Source organism: Pezoporus wallicus, unplaced genomic scaffold (assembly GCF_028554395.1).
Source record: "Pezoporus wallicus isolate ANWC-B61680 ecotype Strahan unplaced genomic scaffold, APGP_CSIRO_Pwel_v1 contig_10084, whole genome shotgun sequence".
NCBI lineage: Eukaryota > Metazoa > Chordata > Aves > Psittaciformes > Psittacidae > Pezoporus > Pezoporus wallicus.
Window position 1 is genome coordinate 375,753 of NW_026642497.1, and position 15,560 is coordinate 391,312.

General features: G+C 53.9%; 1 protein-coding gene across 1 annotated transcript; it reads right to left on the minus strand.

Moving 5' to 3' along the window:
- Positions 1-3,553: 3,553 nt before the first annotated feature.
- On the minus strand, positions 3,554-14,784 carry LOC130610663 (uncharacterized). Its single transcript, XM_057430731.1, has 3 exons — positions 14,717-14,784; positions 13,567-14,608; positions 3,554-4,042 (listed from the first exon to the last, which is right to left on the minus strand). The coding sequence occupies exons 2-3, from the start codon at positions 14,042-14,044 to the stop codon at positions 3,867-3,869; spliced, it is 654 nt and encodes a 217-aa protein (XP_057286714.1). The 5' UTR covers positions 14,045-14,608; positions 14,717-14,784; the 3' UTR covers positions 3,554-3,866.
- Between the last annotated feature and the right edge of the window lie 776 nt (positions 14,785-15,560).

The window sequence follows — 15,560 nt, forward strand, 5'->3', positions numbered from 1 at the left end:
CAGTGCCACCCCAGGGGTGACACCTGAAGCTGTGTGTGCCCAGATGCGTGTGCTGCTGTCGCCACCTCCTGCCCGCTTTCGGTTCCCCGTGGGGAGGGGAAGGAAAATCGGGATTGCTCCTTGGAGAAATTCATCTTCTTTCACCGTCTTAGCTGGGCCTGACCTAGAGGACCCCCCCAGCCTGGTTTTGTCCCTTCCGCGGTGTGTTTAAAGGGAAAAATACATGTTTTGAATATGTTGCAGAGAGGCTGTCAGGGGGATGTCAGGATGCATCTCCAGTGGGACAGGATGGGGAGCCTGACCAGAGGGATGCCTCCAAATGGGAGCTTGCAGTCCTCCATGGTTGGTGGTGGTCACAGGTGTGTGACTGCTGCTGGGGCTGGGTAGGGGGACAGAGCTGGCCACTGTGACAGGGATGGGAAGTGAAATGTGCCTCTCCCAGGCATCAAACCTCCCATTCCGCATCCCTTCTCCCCAGGCTTGGAATGGAGCAGAGAGGGCAGGCAGTGGCTCCACTCTTCATCCATGCACTTCTGCAGCTGTCTGGCTGTAACATCAATCTGTACATCAGAGTGCTGTAACTGGCAGAGGGGTGCAACACTTGCGGCCCTCAGACACCTTCTGCAAAGGGGTTTTGAGGCCACAATTATCCCCAGCCAGGATCGGTGCCCTGGGAGAGAGACAACATTGGGAACTGAAGGGATTTGAGGGAGTTTTGGGACAGCAGCCCCCATCTTGAAGGCTCAGTCCTGGGCCTCGGGGTGGGAGGGCACAGGCAGTGTGTGCGGTGAGGATTATGGCTGCTATAAAAAGCACCGGCATCTCTCGCCCCTGCTCCCTAAGGTGCTTAGGGGAGGAAAGAGGAGCTTAAACAGCAACCTCCTGCACCAAGGAGGTGCAGGCATGGGAGCAGTCGGAGCAGCCTGGAACCCTCATCAGCCTCCTTTCCCCTTGGCACCCCCCAAACCTCCCCCAGGCAAAACAGCCCCCAACACCTCTTCCCATGGACCTTCTCCCTGAGCCCCTGATGTTGGATGGCTGGACCCTCATACCCTGCTTGGAGGAGGTGCGGGACAAGGAAAGGGTTGGTGGGGACAGCCCAGCCCTGAGTAGGGGTCCTGGTAGGCAAGAGGAGCAGATGAGGTTGCTGTCATGTGCCCTGGCCCCCAAACAACTCTTCTTTCCCCACCCTCTCAGTTTTGATTGTCCATCTGGTCCTACACTGCCACCCCGCTTCAAAGGTGCTCTGAGGGTGCTGGAGATGTCCTCCAAAAAGCAGCCAGTCCAGGGGTGGGTGCCTGGGCTGGAAGCCACTGATGTCTTGGAGGAACAGGGGCTGCTTTCAGCCAAAAGCCACACTCTGCTCCAGTTTCTGGAGGCAAAACGGCTCCATGGCGTCTCATGACTCTCTGACAGGTTCAGAGCATCCTCAGAGCTCAGCACCAGTGCGGTGTCTGTTGATAAATCACGGCGAGGCAGGTGCCAGATGATGGCAGCGATGCAGGGATGGGGGGACGGAGGTGGTGTGTGTGTGAAACTGGTGTCTTCTGCTGTTTCCCCTGTCGTGTTGCGGGTTCCAGTGGGGTCACAGGAGAGAAAGCAGCTACAGCCATGGGGTCCTGCACAGCCCCAGAGCCAGCCCGGTTCCCGGTGCTGAGCAGGTGAGACGCTGGGGCTCAGGAAGACGGTTGGTGGTTTCCCCTTGCCACAGCATTACCTGAGGCTCGGTTGGTCTGGGGATGGGCACAGCATCAGGATCCTTCCTTGAATCCCTGCAAAAAAGGGGGTTCAAAGGAGGGGTCCTGGCTCCAGGAGGGGAGCGGGCTGAGGGTGATTCCCCACCAGACTGCTCCCAGCCTTGAGCAGCCCGGTAGACCCCGGTGCCGGTGGCCACAGGAGGGAGCTTGGCTCCTTCCTTCTCCTGCTCGGAGGACAGTGTCCTGGGTGGATGGCAGCCACGCTGATGCTGGGTGCCAGCTGCTGCTTGTGCAGGAGCATCCCCGCGGGGTCCAACCGTGCCGTGTGGGACCCAACAAGTGTCAGGAAGGGAGCAAGGACCCTGCTGGAGTGGAAGGGGCTGCTTCCATCCACAAGGAAGCCTCATTTCCAGCAGCTGCGTGATGGATCCTCAGTGCAGATGAGCAGCTGGGGCTGTTGCCTGCAGCTGTGGGGGGACCAGTTGTGCCCGGTGAGGGCCATGTTCCCATGGCAGGGACCAGTCCCTTCGAGAGCAGTGCCAATGCTGGACACATGGCCTCACTGTACCCCCAGCAGTGACTGGGGGCAGCTGGGTCACCCCATTGCCCAGCCTCTATGTGTTGAAAGAGCAGGGAAGAAAAGACCAGCCTTCCCACCACATATAAGCTCCTGTCCCGCAGGAATCTGGACCTTCCCAGTTTCCCCAGCACACAGCCAGCTCCATCACTGACAGACCCAGGCTCACCCCCAGGATCCCTCCATGTTTCTGTGGCATTGCTGCCTGTCTTCTCCTTGACAGCCCCACTGCTGGACCTAGCATTACAAACCCAGGGCCAAATCAAATAGGAGAAGAATGCTGGATGGAGCAATGGAGTGTCTGATTGGAAATGGTTAATTACTGAGGGGTGTTTGCGGTACTGTAGCTACTGCCCTTGCTTGCTGCAAAGCAGACAAAGCCCCAGCGTGGGACTGCTGGTAATGGCTCTCATTAAAAGCCATCAGAGCAGGAGGTGGAAAATACATTCATTTTCCCCTAACTGCATTCAGAAGGGGAAAATGACGCTCTGGCTCCCGCTGTTAGGGGTGCTCTGTGTGCCTCAGTCTGGGAAAGGCAGGGCTTGGCTCCCTGAAGTCCTGACCACTTGTCTTTTCCTGGGACCAGATCTCTGGGCCATTATTATAGCCTTTTATTAAGGTTAGGAAATATGTGGAGATCAAAGGGACCTTCATAAGGAAGAGGCACTGGGACAAAGGAATGAGGTTGGTCCTGGTGCCTGTGCTCTGCTATACAGCGAAATGATGGATCCTGGTTCAAAACCCCAAGCAGGGCAAGAACTGGCCTTAGAATACCAATTAAACCATCGTGATGCTTCTTTTCCCACTTGGTCTGGGAGGTCACCCCCCACCTTGCCTGCTGCTGGCTTCCCCTCAGCCCCTTAAAAAAGGGGAAGTGAGGATCCACCTGCAGTTAGCAATGGAAAGGATGCCTTTGGACAGAGAGAAGTGGGGAGAAGAGGGAAGGGCAGTTCTGGGTGGCAGTGCCCTGGCAGGGAGGAGGAAGGCACCCAGCAGAGCTGCAAAGCTAAGGGGTGGAATGATGGCCTGTGCAGATCATCGATGTACAGGGTTGGATTTGGCTCCTACTGACCTTCCAGTGCCTTTCTGCAGCCCCCAACTCATGCTGCAGCCCCAGCTCCCTGCTGTGTCCTGGGCTTCTCCCCAGAAACAGACACCCCCGTTTCTCATGCTGCCTTTTTGTCGCCCTTGCCCTTTTCACCATCCATCCCTGTGCTGCAGGGCAGCCGCACACCAAAGGACCGCCTGGCTCCTCTCTGGCTCATTCCTCTTGTTGGTGGGTGTATTTTGCATTTGCCTTTCTTTTTTGCTATTCACAGGGAAGAAAGGGAGGTCATGAACCCATGGGCAGACATCAGGGCAGGACTGACGTGCTTGGAAGAAGGGGAATGCCACCCACCCCAGCAAAGTCCTTAGAGGCTGGCAAAACCAGGGCGAGAAGGGCTTTGCTCTGTGGTGCCTTCTGCCCTTCCCTTCCTCTCTTTGCCCAGTCCTGCATGGTGGCTGCTGCAGTCCCACTGCATCTTCCTGCTGCTCCATCGCTCCGCTCCATTCCTGCTGCTCCATCCCACCTGGCCCAGCCACCGTGCCCATCACGTCTGTTGTGGTAAGTGGCAGGTCTCGCCGATGGTGATGACCACGTCCTGGGGCTGGCGGTCCCGGCGCCGTGGCACCTCGGGCATCTCACTCATCTCATTGACGCTGTTGCTGATGCAGTTGACGTCGCTCTTGTTGCTGTTGTCATCCGGGCTGGGGCCAAAGATCCAGTCTGGAGGAGGCAAAAGCACAGAACAAGCTGCTGGTTACGTCTGGCTGTTCCCAGAGTCAAAGCTGGCTGGGAAATCACTGCCTCCCACTACATCCTGCCCCTCACTCTGGATATTTACCATCCCACCCCTGCCCCTTCAGTCCCCTTGGATCCCCTGGTACTGGGGTCTCTGCTCTTCCCAGCTTCAGGCTGGTTTTCAGGCTGCTTGTTTCTGGAAGCCCTCCTGGCTTAGGCAAATGAAATCACACTGCTAATCCCAAAAATGAAAATGAAGTGCCTCTGAAGCGAAGTGTGCATCTGGGCTCTCTGGCAATGTATTCCCCACAGCAGGTTTTTGCTGTCAGAAACAGAGGGAATGATTAAATATCCATGTGACATCCAAAAGGGGCTGGAGGCATGGCTGGGGACACAGCTTATCTGCCATGGGAGTGCATCACAGCCACACCAGGGCTTCAACCCTTCCGTGGGCAGCTTTGGGGCTGTGCTTCTGGCAGAACACCAGAGCACCACAATGTGGCTCTGAGCTGATCCAGCTACTCTGACAACCCTGGGGGTGACTGATCCCACTCCAAAATACAGTGGTCACTGCTGGAACATGGTATGACCAAGACATCCCTTGCAGCACAAAGCGCTGCAGCTCTGTGGTGTGCTGCTTCCCAAATAGCTGCTATTTAAAAACCTGGCTGTTTGGGCAGTGAGAGGCCATGTCCAGCCATGATGGAGACACACCAGCAATGAGCAAACCAAAGGTGGGCGAGTCTAAGTGGCGGTGGTGGGCAGTGGAGCACCAGGACCTTTCTGCTTCAGCCCTGTTCTCAAAACAAAGCAGAGATGAGTATCAGGAGGCAGACAAAAGTCCAGCCTGGTTTAGTTGTTTCTGAGGGAATCCACTTATTCACCAATGGATCCTGTTTAAGAAATAACATTTTTCTCCTTTGTGGCGTTTTCTGTCCCCAACAGCGTTTCAATTGCAGCTCTTCGGAGGAGGATGCAGGCTGCCTGGCAGAGCAGGGCCAGAGAAGTGCAATCACAGTGAGACACTGCCTTTTTCATGGGCTGTGGAAAAAAGCTTTGCAGCCAAACCAAGGCTGAATGATAACAAACGCAGGAGTGGGATCCCAGGTGTGGAGGGAGGGGAAGATCTGACTTATTGGGTCACCAGTGGTGTCCAGACATTGCTGCAGGAGTGATAAGAGAGATGGCAATGACCTGTGGTCCTCCCTGTGCTTGGTGTGTGCACTGTAGGTTAATGCTGGGGCTTTTCTGAAAGCCCCAAAGCTTCTTCTGTGAAGAAACACCAGAAGATTTGTCATTTTTCTCCAGCCTGAAGCCATTTGGCCACACCATTCCCAAGGTGTGCACAGGGCATGGCTTTTGGGGTGATGCTCATGCTGTGGAGCCAGGGTGGGTGTCCAGCCCTGCCAGAGCGACCAGGCAGAGAGAAGGGGGGTGTTGTACCCCACTGCTGGTGTGGGCTGGCTGGACATGGGTGCAGGTTACAAGGAAGAGAAGGCTTCCACCATGCTGGGCACGTGTGGTGTGTCCAGACAATGACTGTTTGTTTCTTGTCTTTCCTTTTTTGTTCACCTCCATCACCTCCATCAAGGTTTGCTGGTTGTGTGAGAGGGGCAGGACAACCTCCACAGTCCCCACAGCTACCTTGGTGCTCCCAGGAGTGATGGGAGAACTCATCAAAGATGCGGCCCAAAGGCTCTTGGGGAGCCCTGGATCTGCCCCAAGTCCCAACTGGGGCATTTAGCTTTCACTTGCATGGTCCACAATCCCTGGGATCTCCATCGCAACCCTTCCCTGAGGAAAGCAGCCAAGCTCAGAAGGCTCATTTAGGTCTTTTTCCCTTTATAGCCTCCATTTTGCTTGGATTTACTGGATTTAGACCAAAGCCAAACACTCCACTGGCTGCTTCCTGGCTGCCTGGGCTGGGTCCATGCTGGTTGGACCCCCCCTCTCCTGCCCCTAAGACCTCCTAGGCTCACATGCAACCGCTTGGCATGAGGAGGATCTGGAAGACAATAACAAGATTGCCTCCTACAAATGCTATTAAAGTTCTCAGCTTGCTTTCCTTGACGTCAGCCATAAAACTCCAGTGGGAGTAGGGGCTGGTCTGGCAGGGAAGAAAGGGAATATCCTGTAGAAAAAGAGGTGATGGGTACCCAAATATCCTAAGACCCACTGCAAGAGGGTTGCAGCATGCGATAGGAAGCAAAGAGCACAGCTTTGCATGCCTCTAAGTGAGGGGAAGTGGCATTTGGTGGCCAAGCAATGAACACTTGAGGGCATTTGAAGGCAGCAGAAGAAACCAAAGCAAGGCACAGCACCGTGATACCATTATAAAGGGAGAAATGCAGAGGATGGTGCTTTGGGAGAGCAATGTGGGGCTCAGCAAAAGCTATTTCTATGGGAAAAGGGTCAGGGTGCGTCATCACCAAAGGGTGACAGGGTGCCCAGGGAAGGCGGCTCATGCGAGGCTGCCACGGTCTAATTCCTGGGTAAGAGCGGGCCGGATTGTACGCGCTAATCCGAACCGCTGCTTCCCTGGGAATTATTTCTGGAGCCTGCTGGATCTAATTACCCAGTAATCTGCAGGAAGATGTAATTAGGCTGTCATTAGAGGGTATTTACTGCGATGCCTTTATGATTTGACTGTGTAAGTAAGGAGTGAAGTAATTACACAATTACACGTTATTTGTGGCCATTTATGGCCTGTAACTTCAGCGTGTTGCCATGTGTGGAAGAGGGGAGCGAGGCCCCATGGAGCTGATGGAGGATCTCCTGCCAGCAAGACCCTGGAGAAACAGCCATAAAACTGTCAGCAGCCTCAACATGCTCCTCCTCAGCTTGCCCCCCCCAGCTCCTCTCAGCCTGCGGTTGAGAAACCAAAGTCTCCCATGGGATATCTGAGGAGGGATGAAGGGGAGGAGAGGGGAGACCTGCACGGCTTTGGCCCCATGAGATTAAACCTTGCTTCGATGTGGAAGGATCTTTGCAGGGGATGTGATGCACAACCTTACATCACGCACAAGCACGGGTTAGAAACCTTGATAATGAGCCCTGGGGAGGGGGGGTTGTAATCAGGTAATGGAGGGTAGTGAGGGGGTGGGAGCTGAGGGATGGTGGTGACCCTCTTAAGGTAGCTGAAGCCTTTAGCATCGTGACAGGGATTTTTCTCTCCATCCCTTACCTCTGGCAGGGGGTCTGCATGAGCAACAGAAAATGGGCACAGTTGTCACCGAGAGGAAAATGAAATCCTCTTTTGGAGGAAAGTCACCATTTGAGTTCACACAGGCTCCAGCCACAAGGAGTCATGTGTCACGTAAAGGAGAGGGACAAAATGCCTCTAACCCAGAGGCACCTCTCCCTGCTGGCCAGGAGCTGCTGGGGCTCAGCCTGCCTCCTGAGGTCTTGCAGGGCGAAAGGCGAGGTGGAAAGTGCTGAGATGGGGTGAGATCGATATGGAGGGATTGATCCAAAGCAGCTGGGGAGAGGAGATAGGGCAGGCTAAGTAAACCAGGAGTTGTGGATTAGAATCTCTCCCTAAATAGCTGAGTGATGTGGCACAAAGTGCCCCTGCACCTCCCTGGCTCTGCCTGGGTCTTTGACTGCATCCCTGGAAGCAGGATCCTTAGGATGCGCTGTGTTTTTAGGGGCAGACAAACGTTGTTCAGGGCTTTGCAGATTTCACAGTGTGTTTTACCTCTCCTTATACCAGCACCATGAGGGGTGATCCTCACCTGGAAACCCCTTACAGTGCAGGGAGTAGCCTCCTGCTGCTTGTGTCCACAGAGCACAGGGATGCTTCATGCCCAGTCTTATCCAGGCCAGGTCCCCTGCATCCACTGGTAAAAGGGTGGGATGTCTAAGAGGCACTTCGCTCACTGGACAAGAGATATCCCTGACAGAAGAGCAGAGGGAAGTGGGAGAAAGGGATGAAATTTAAATGCAATGCAGTGAGACATTCACACTCCCTACAGAGATGGAAACAAGCAACAGAAGGGGAAACAAGTTAGATGAACAACTGAACTCGTGCTCTAGTTTTATTTGCTTTAAATGGAGTTGGGTGTGAAAACAGCTGCTAAAAAAGCCCCTTTTCCAGCAGCAGGAGCAGAAGCAGAAGCACCTCTTTCTTTGAAGCATGTCCTGACCCAGCAATCGCCTTGTGCTCTGCAACAAGGCAGGACAAGCTCTGGCCAAGTTCAAGGGTATCCCTCATGTGACTCATGTCCCTTTGCAGTCTCAGCTGGTCATCGTATCTGTCTCATTTGCAGGATGGACTCTGCTTATTCATTAGCAAAATCAGCAGATATCTCCCAGGTTTGTTCTGCTGGAAAATCTCTGTCTGCCTCTGGCAGTAGTAATTTGTTATCAAGAAGTCCCTTTCCCCCCAGTCTTTCTGAATTAGATTGCTGTTGGAGTCTGTTCTTCCTTCCCTGTTTTGCAGAAATTTCCTAGGTTAGTCATGCTGGCCAAGTCAAAACTGTCCTACACACCAAGCAACATGAGCATGCTACTTTGGTGATGGACAGGCAAGGACACTGTCCCTCTGCAGAGCTGTCACTTGTCATCAAAGGGCGTGATATGGAAAAAGCATTCAGTTAATTATGATATTCTCTTAAAAATAGCTCCTGTGCACCAGAACAACCCTGGACCAAGCCTGCATTTGATCCCTGGGCAGTGTTGCTGCTCTGGAGAGCAGGTTTCAGGGAGGTGGTGACTCAGGTGTGGTACATGTAAGGCAGGGATGCTTCTGGCTTGGTTATTTGCTCTCCTCATCCTCCAGCCCATGGAGGCAAAGATGGCCAGAGAGTGAGGAGCTGTGCTTGGTCTCAGCTCAAAAACATCAGTACTTGCAGAGGAGTAGAGAGGCACGGTGCTCACCTTAGGGACCTGATACAGCCCATTGCTGGACCACTGGATGGCAGGCATGGAAATGCCACTGTGGGATGGCGTATCCCTGAGTCCAGGCTTGGTCGTTCCTTGGCAGCATGTGCTGGGAACAATCACTGCTCAGGCTTTGTGCTTCAAAGGTTTGGCTGCAGAAGCAGCTATCCTGGAGTGAGGCCACTGCTGCCTGCTTTTGGCAGGGCCAGACCACTGTGACCACTTGTCTGGCCGACAGCCGCAGCCTGCAGCTGTGGTGATGCCAGGATGGATGCGGCAATGGGGCATCTGTCTGTTATTACAGTAGCTGGGAGTGGGAATTAACCCACTGGAAGCCATCCTACAGCAGCTACTGCTAGACATCAGCACCCCTAACCAATGCCTAAAGAACCACAGTGCACCCCAATGCACCCAAAGGGAAACTGAGGCAGGGGGTTAGTGTTAGAGGTGGGTTAGCACCCAGGTGGGAAACAGAAGGGAACCTGATGTAGTCTCTTCTTTTCCAACAACTTTGGGAAGCAAATGAATCATAGCCAAACCAGAGCCCAAAGGGAAGATGTAAGTCTTCTCCGATGGGCCTGAGACTCAGTTTGCAATCCCTGCCACGGGCTGAATTATCCTAAGAGCCCTGTGGTTCTGCGTGGAGCAATTAAAAGTGGATCCTGACTCCCTGCAGGATCACCCAGCAGCTATTTTCAGTAACGCCACGTTCATGCACAATTTCTTTGTTCAAGGAGACCATTTCCTAAAGAAGCCTGCAATGTGGCGGGTGGAGATAAGGCTGAAAAAGAAAAATACAGCTGGTGGGCCAAAAGGGCAAAGAAATGAAAGACCCTGCTCCAAGAATGGGTTAAGGTTTTGAGCTGCTCTGAAGCCATCGACCCACACAGTCCCACCAGCATCAGTGAGCTTGCGCTGCCGTACCCCATCTTGGGCTCATCCCCAAAGGAAAAACTTCCTCAAGGTCTCCTCCGGAGATCGGCAGCTCAGAGGAAACCTCGTCTGAACTGGGTGACACCAGCAAAGGTCTCTTTGCAAAGCATCAGCTCCCACGCAGACCCGAGTGGTTCTGTGCAGGCAGTGCGATGCTTTCCCAGGGACCGCACGCGCTGTGGTCCCCATGGCAACAGCTTTGTTTCCAGTCAAACTTTTGGGGTGGTGTTTTTTTTTTTTCCCTTTTTCCTCCTTTTTTTTTTTCGTGTGTTTCAATAAGGGCAATGTGCAGTGAACTGCTGGGGACGGAGGAGGGAGGGCGGGCTGATTCCCAAGGATTGCAGTAATTAGGCGCTCCGCGCGTTGGTGACAGGCTTGTCATTTGCCAAGCCGGCACTTCTCCGCAGCGCCGTCCCTGGCAGCTCTCCAGCGCTCCCGAGTTAAGCCGCTTTCCAAATGCTTCGACCCAATTTGTCTTAACTGGTGGCCTTGGTCTGAGCGGCTCTCACGCAGAGCCTTCCCCTCCTGCCTCGCGGGGATCGCATCCATCCCCAGGCAGAGATGTCCGATGAGTTTTGGGAAAGGCGCAAACATGAGGCTTCGTCAGCTCCAAGCAAGTGGGAAATCAGAAACCAGAGAGAAACCAGGCTCTCCCTGGCCAAGTGTGTCCAGGAAAACCTGAAGAGGGGCCTTTTTCAGAGCCCTCTTATCCCTACCCAGGGGAATGAGGACAGACAGGATCCTCACCCTGGCTGGAGGGGATCTCTGCCTTCATCCTCTCCAATAATACATCTTTCCCTCTCCTCTGATGCAGCCTCTCATTTCCTGCTATTCCTTACCAAACTGGGCATCACAGCTGCGTTCATCTCTCCCCAGGGATGCCTGGGCAAGCTCTAATTGAATTTTAAGAAGCAGCTGCAAGAGGTGTCAGTGCCTCAAATACCCATGCAGACTTCACAGGGGGAAGAGCTCAGCAGCATCCCGAGAGCCCCTTTGCCCTCCTGAACTGAGCCCAGCAACTGGGTCCCTGTTGGTGCATGGAGCTGGTGATGCTTTGAGTCCCCCAGTGGTGTCCTACAAGCTGCTGGTGAGGAGTTAAAATCATCCTTGACGTCTCCGAGTGACTGTTTAAAGTAGCGATTAGCTATTCACACTTTAATCTCCCCCAAACAGGCTCCAGCCCTTTGGCATCTTATTTCCATCTCTCTGTATCCTTATAAATATGATTAGTGCAGAAACTCTGTTAGTGGAAGTTGGAGCTGCTGCTGAGTATATAAATTCAGGCATTGTGTTAAGGCAGCTAATAGACCAGTTTCTTATTTACTATCCCTTGGTCCCTCTGTCCTGTCCCTGAAGTAATTTTATGCAAACTCATTCAAATGGAACCTTCTCTTTAAGGGCTGTTTCTTGGCAGAGTTAACAAACATGGACTTGTCTGCTTTCCTCCAAGGACTGGCTCATTTTAAGCGCATAAATGGTGTGAAGACAAGCCTGGAGTGCTAAATAGGACGAGTCAGAGGCAGCCTTTGGCGCTGAGGGGTGCTGCTGGAGTTTGGTAGATGCCTACTCTTTCTGGATGGGGCAGAAGCTCACATCTGGATTTTTGACCCTAACTTGGAGAGATGTCACGTCCACCAGGGCAGAGAGGACGCTCTGTGCCCAGCAAGGATGTTCAGCTGGGAAAGGGCTTCTCCAAAGTGGCAGAAAGTGGGTAGATATTCCCAGCGCCTGGCCAGCCCTGGGATGGCTGTGGTGCTGTGAAAGGCTGTGGCTGTCCGTTTGTGGCTTTGCTAGGGAAGGGACACCCCGCTGACCTTGTCCCACACAGAGGCAAACCAAAAGGTGCCCAAGGTCGCCAGGGTGCACTGATGCTGAGCACGGCACGGGCATGGGTGCCTCCAACCCTGGCTTCAGCCTCTCTCCCTGCCTGGAAGAGCATGACGTTTATGTGGATTTTGGTTCTGTTTTCCAGTAGTCACCCAAGGGGTGTTTTTGAGCACTCACATCCATGCTCTCCTGCCCCAGGTACCCCAGTAAAAAGGGCAGGGGTGTCTGCTCTGTGTGGGCATTGCGACTCAGAGGGGTTTCTAACCTGTCCTGACCTGGTCCTTTGAGCATCTCAGGGCAGGAGTGTGTATAATTTAGGTGCTGTCCCTTTGTTGGGAAGACAATGCTAAATCAGATCAGTGGCAGAGCTGGGAGATGTTACAGCCCCAGCAAGATGCTGATTAAGTGTTATATATAACACTTTAAGACATAACAGTTCCCTTCGAGCTGGGGCAAAGAAAGACTCCTCAGCAGCAGCTCTCTGCTGTTTTCCTGGCTGAGCCTCACGTGAGACCCCAAGCACTGCTGCTTGCCAGGAGGTTCGACCTTTCTTGTCCCAAATCCCTCCTTCCCATTTACCTAAGTCCCATATCTGCTGGCCCCTGCCTGGTCATGACCCCCTGCCCAAGGGACTTGGCTTGCCCGTCCCATCAGCAAGGCATGGGCATGGGTGCTGCCTGCCTTGCAGGCAGTTGGTTAGAGTTTTGACTGGTGTGTACCTCCTGCATCCCAGGAGCATGGAAATAAAGGGAAATCATGAAGGAGCACGTGTATTTTGCTCCACATGAGTGTGATCTCCCTCCCACTGCAGAGATGGAGCCTGCAGGGCTGCATCCCTGGCTGGGGGGCAGGCTCAGAGCAAGGGCTGTGCAGAGGGATTTCAGCTCTGTTCCCCTGCAGAGGACATTGCTCCTCAGAGCTTTCAGTGGGGGGGTATATACATCTGCAGGAGCTAGGAGCTTAGATTCATCTGTGGATCCCTCCTAGCCCCTCATCTGAGCTGGAAAACTGCCACCAGCTCCCTGCAGCAGGGCCCTGTTCCTAAAAGGACATGGCAAGCTGGCTGTGGGGGCCAAAAGTTACCATGCATTCCTTAGGGAACTGAGTACATTTGCACTCCCCAGCACGACCAGCCTGACAAATCATGGGCAAACAACAAGAGTGCCACTGAGGGCATGCTTTAAGCAGCCAACACCTCTGCCTGCACCTCTGCCTGCCCACAGCGGCTACAGCCAGCAGAGTGTTTGCGCTTTTGTCCCCAATGACAAGGGACCTCGTTCATCAGCAGCAGGGTGGAATGAAGAGCCGGGAAGCCAAATCCCATAAAAACATGCACTCTTTGAGCTATCATTGTCCAGATTTGTTGCACAGGCTGTAATGGTTGTGCTAGGCGCTGTACAAGGGAGTCAGACTGCTGAGCTGCGTTTCCTGGGAGTTTGTGGATTCTCTGGTGTCTGATCAGGGGTTAGGCTCATATGGCAGCTATTCTTTCACAATGCACTGGCGGGTTGTTCTCCCGTGCTCAGGTATCTGTTGACATGAAACTCTTCATTTTGGAGACCTGTAATCCAAGCTCAGTTGTTTGGCAGCACCAACTTAAGCACACACACATTTATACATACATGCACAAGCCTCATCTCTTCAGGAAGGGAGCTGAACCCAAGGATTTTCTCTGGGAAGCTCATCAACACACAGCTCAGCTTGGCGAACCCAGCACATCAGATAAACTAACACTTCTGTAAATGTGAAAGGGTAAAGGCTTGGTCTAAACCCCACCAAATCAAAGGAGACTGATCAGCCAGCATCCCTGGGCTCTGCCCCAGGCTCTTTTTGATCACATGCACGCAGCGCCTGATGCCCGCACTCACCTATAAAGTCATGAATGAGGTCCTTGATGAGATGCCCGACGATGGCATACGCCACTGCCACCACCACCAGGGCTGCCATGAGAAGGTAGAGGACAGCTTTGGGCAGAGGAATGGCATCTCGAGGAGGGGGCTTATACTCCTTGTAGAGCTGGTCATTGTCTGAGTACGAGTACTGGAACAAGTGGTCCAGGCCAGCCGTGAAGTTGCTGGAGTTCATGGACTGGCTGTTGGACAGGTAGCTGTCCTGCTCAGGGTCCTGCAGGACACTTACTACCGAGCTGGTGGTGGCTTCCACTTGCTGTACCAAGTTCAGAGTCTTGTTAACGCTGGGAAGGATCTGGGAGAGGAAAGTGCTCCAATCTTTGATGGCACTGATGTTGCAAATGATCATAATTGCAATGGGGAGAGAGGTCTCCAAGCCCAAGAGATTTAAAAGGGAAAGAAAGAGGCGAGAATTGCTGTGCTTACACCAAACCATGTACTGCAAGCTGGGCAGAGAAGGTCTTGCTGGGGTCGGTTTCTCATTTGCGAATTCTTACATGATCCAGTAGGGATGTATCTGTGGTATGTTGGTCCTCACCCCTGGAAATGTCCGCGGCAAACCCCTATGGACATGAAGTTCTTTGGAAAAAAGTAGGTGCTAGAATGATTTTGAGCGATACCATTTTTGTCCCTCAGCCATCTCCCCCAGATGCTACTCACTGATGAAAAGCAGAGAGGCAGGATCCTGTAGCTATTTTCAGTCATCTGGAAAAGAAAGATAAATCACCCTTCTCCAGCCTCTTTTCACAGGTGATGGTCCTTGGAGAGGCAGAAATCCCTCTTTGCCATCCCCCAAGCTCAGTGTGGGTACCAGCAGGCGCAAGGTGTGCGGTGCCGTGCCTCTCCTCTCCCGTAGTGCTGCCTGAAGTGTCCGCAGAGGAGAAATGTATGTTCAAACCCCACAAAGTTCAGCTGCTCACAGTGCGTGTCAGAGCAGGCAGCAAGCAGCTCCCAGCCGCGCTCTCAGCAACTTGTGTTGCCGACATCTCCTGATTGATTCCTTTAAGAACAAAACCATGGTCAGAGACGATGTCCACAACAGCAGCGAGCCCCGTGCCTGGTCTCCAAAGGGCAGCCCAGATGAGGAGTGGCTGCTCTCGGGTTTTACCTTAAGGACTTTTTCAAGCGAACAGATCAGCTATCCTGATGCTCCAGCTTGCTCTATCCAGCGCCCGGCTCCCTACAGACCTCCTCGCAAAGAGCAACCGCTCCGGTGCCGCTGCCTGCGGGGTGTGTGTGTGTGTGTGTGCGTGTATGTATACTCCTCCTCGTCCTCTTCCTCTCCTGTCCCTTCACCCTACAGCCCTGCTCGCTCTTCCCAGCCGCCGAGGCTGCCAGCAGCGAGGGGGATTATCCACCGCCGAGGGGCTGGCTCCACAACTCCCAAGCGCGCTGTGAAGCCGGCGGCTGCTCCCCGGGGAGTTAATCCTTTTGATTCCACAAGACGTGCCTTGATCCGCCCGATGGATCCTCCCGCGGGAGCGGTGGAGGGGAAGGTGGGCAGCAGCCGGAGCGTGCGTCTGGGTACACGCGTGTGCATGAGAGCGCAGCCGGCGCGTCCCAGCGGCAGCACAGGCTCAAGCAGCGCTGAGGACGGATCCGGTGTCCCCTCCGGCGCGACCCCCTGGTCCAGCCCTGCCGCGAGTGCTCAGCACAGCCTTTGTATGGGAGCTGTGCTACCGGCAGGGAGAAATCAGATCGCAGGCGCTGCCGGGAGGAAGGCGGACATCATCAATCCCACCGCCAGCATCCCAAGGGAGCGATGCCCCACGCAGTCCTGTCCTCCCCACTCCCCGCCCAGGCCAAGCTTTTGGCATCAGCGGGATGCCCGATTTGCAGAAAGCCTGCAGGATTTGGGGCTGAGCTCCCTTGCCATCTCCCCACGCTGGGTAGCTCTCTATGCAAGCTAGTAAGAGCCAGCCTGTCTCTGGTCACCTTGATGATGGTTTTTA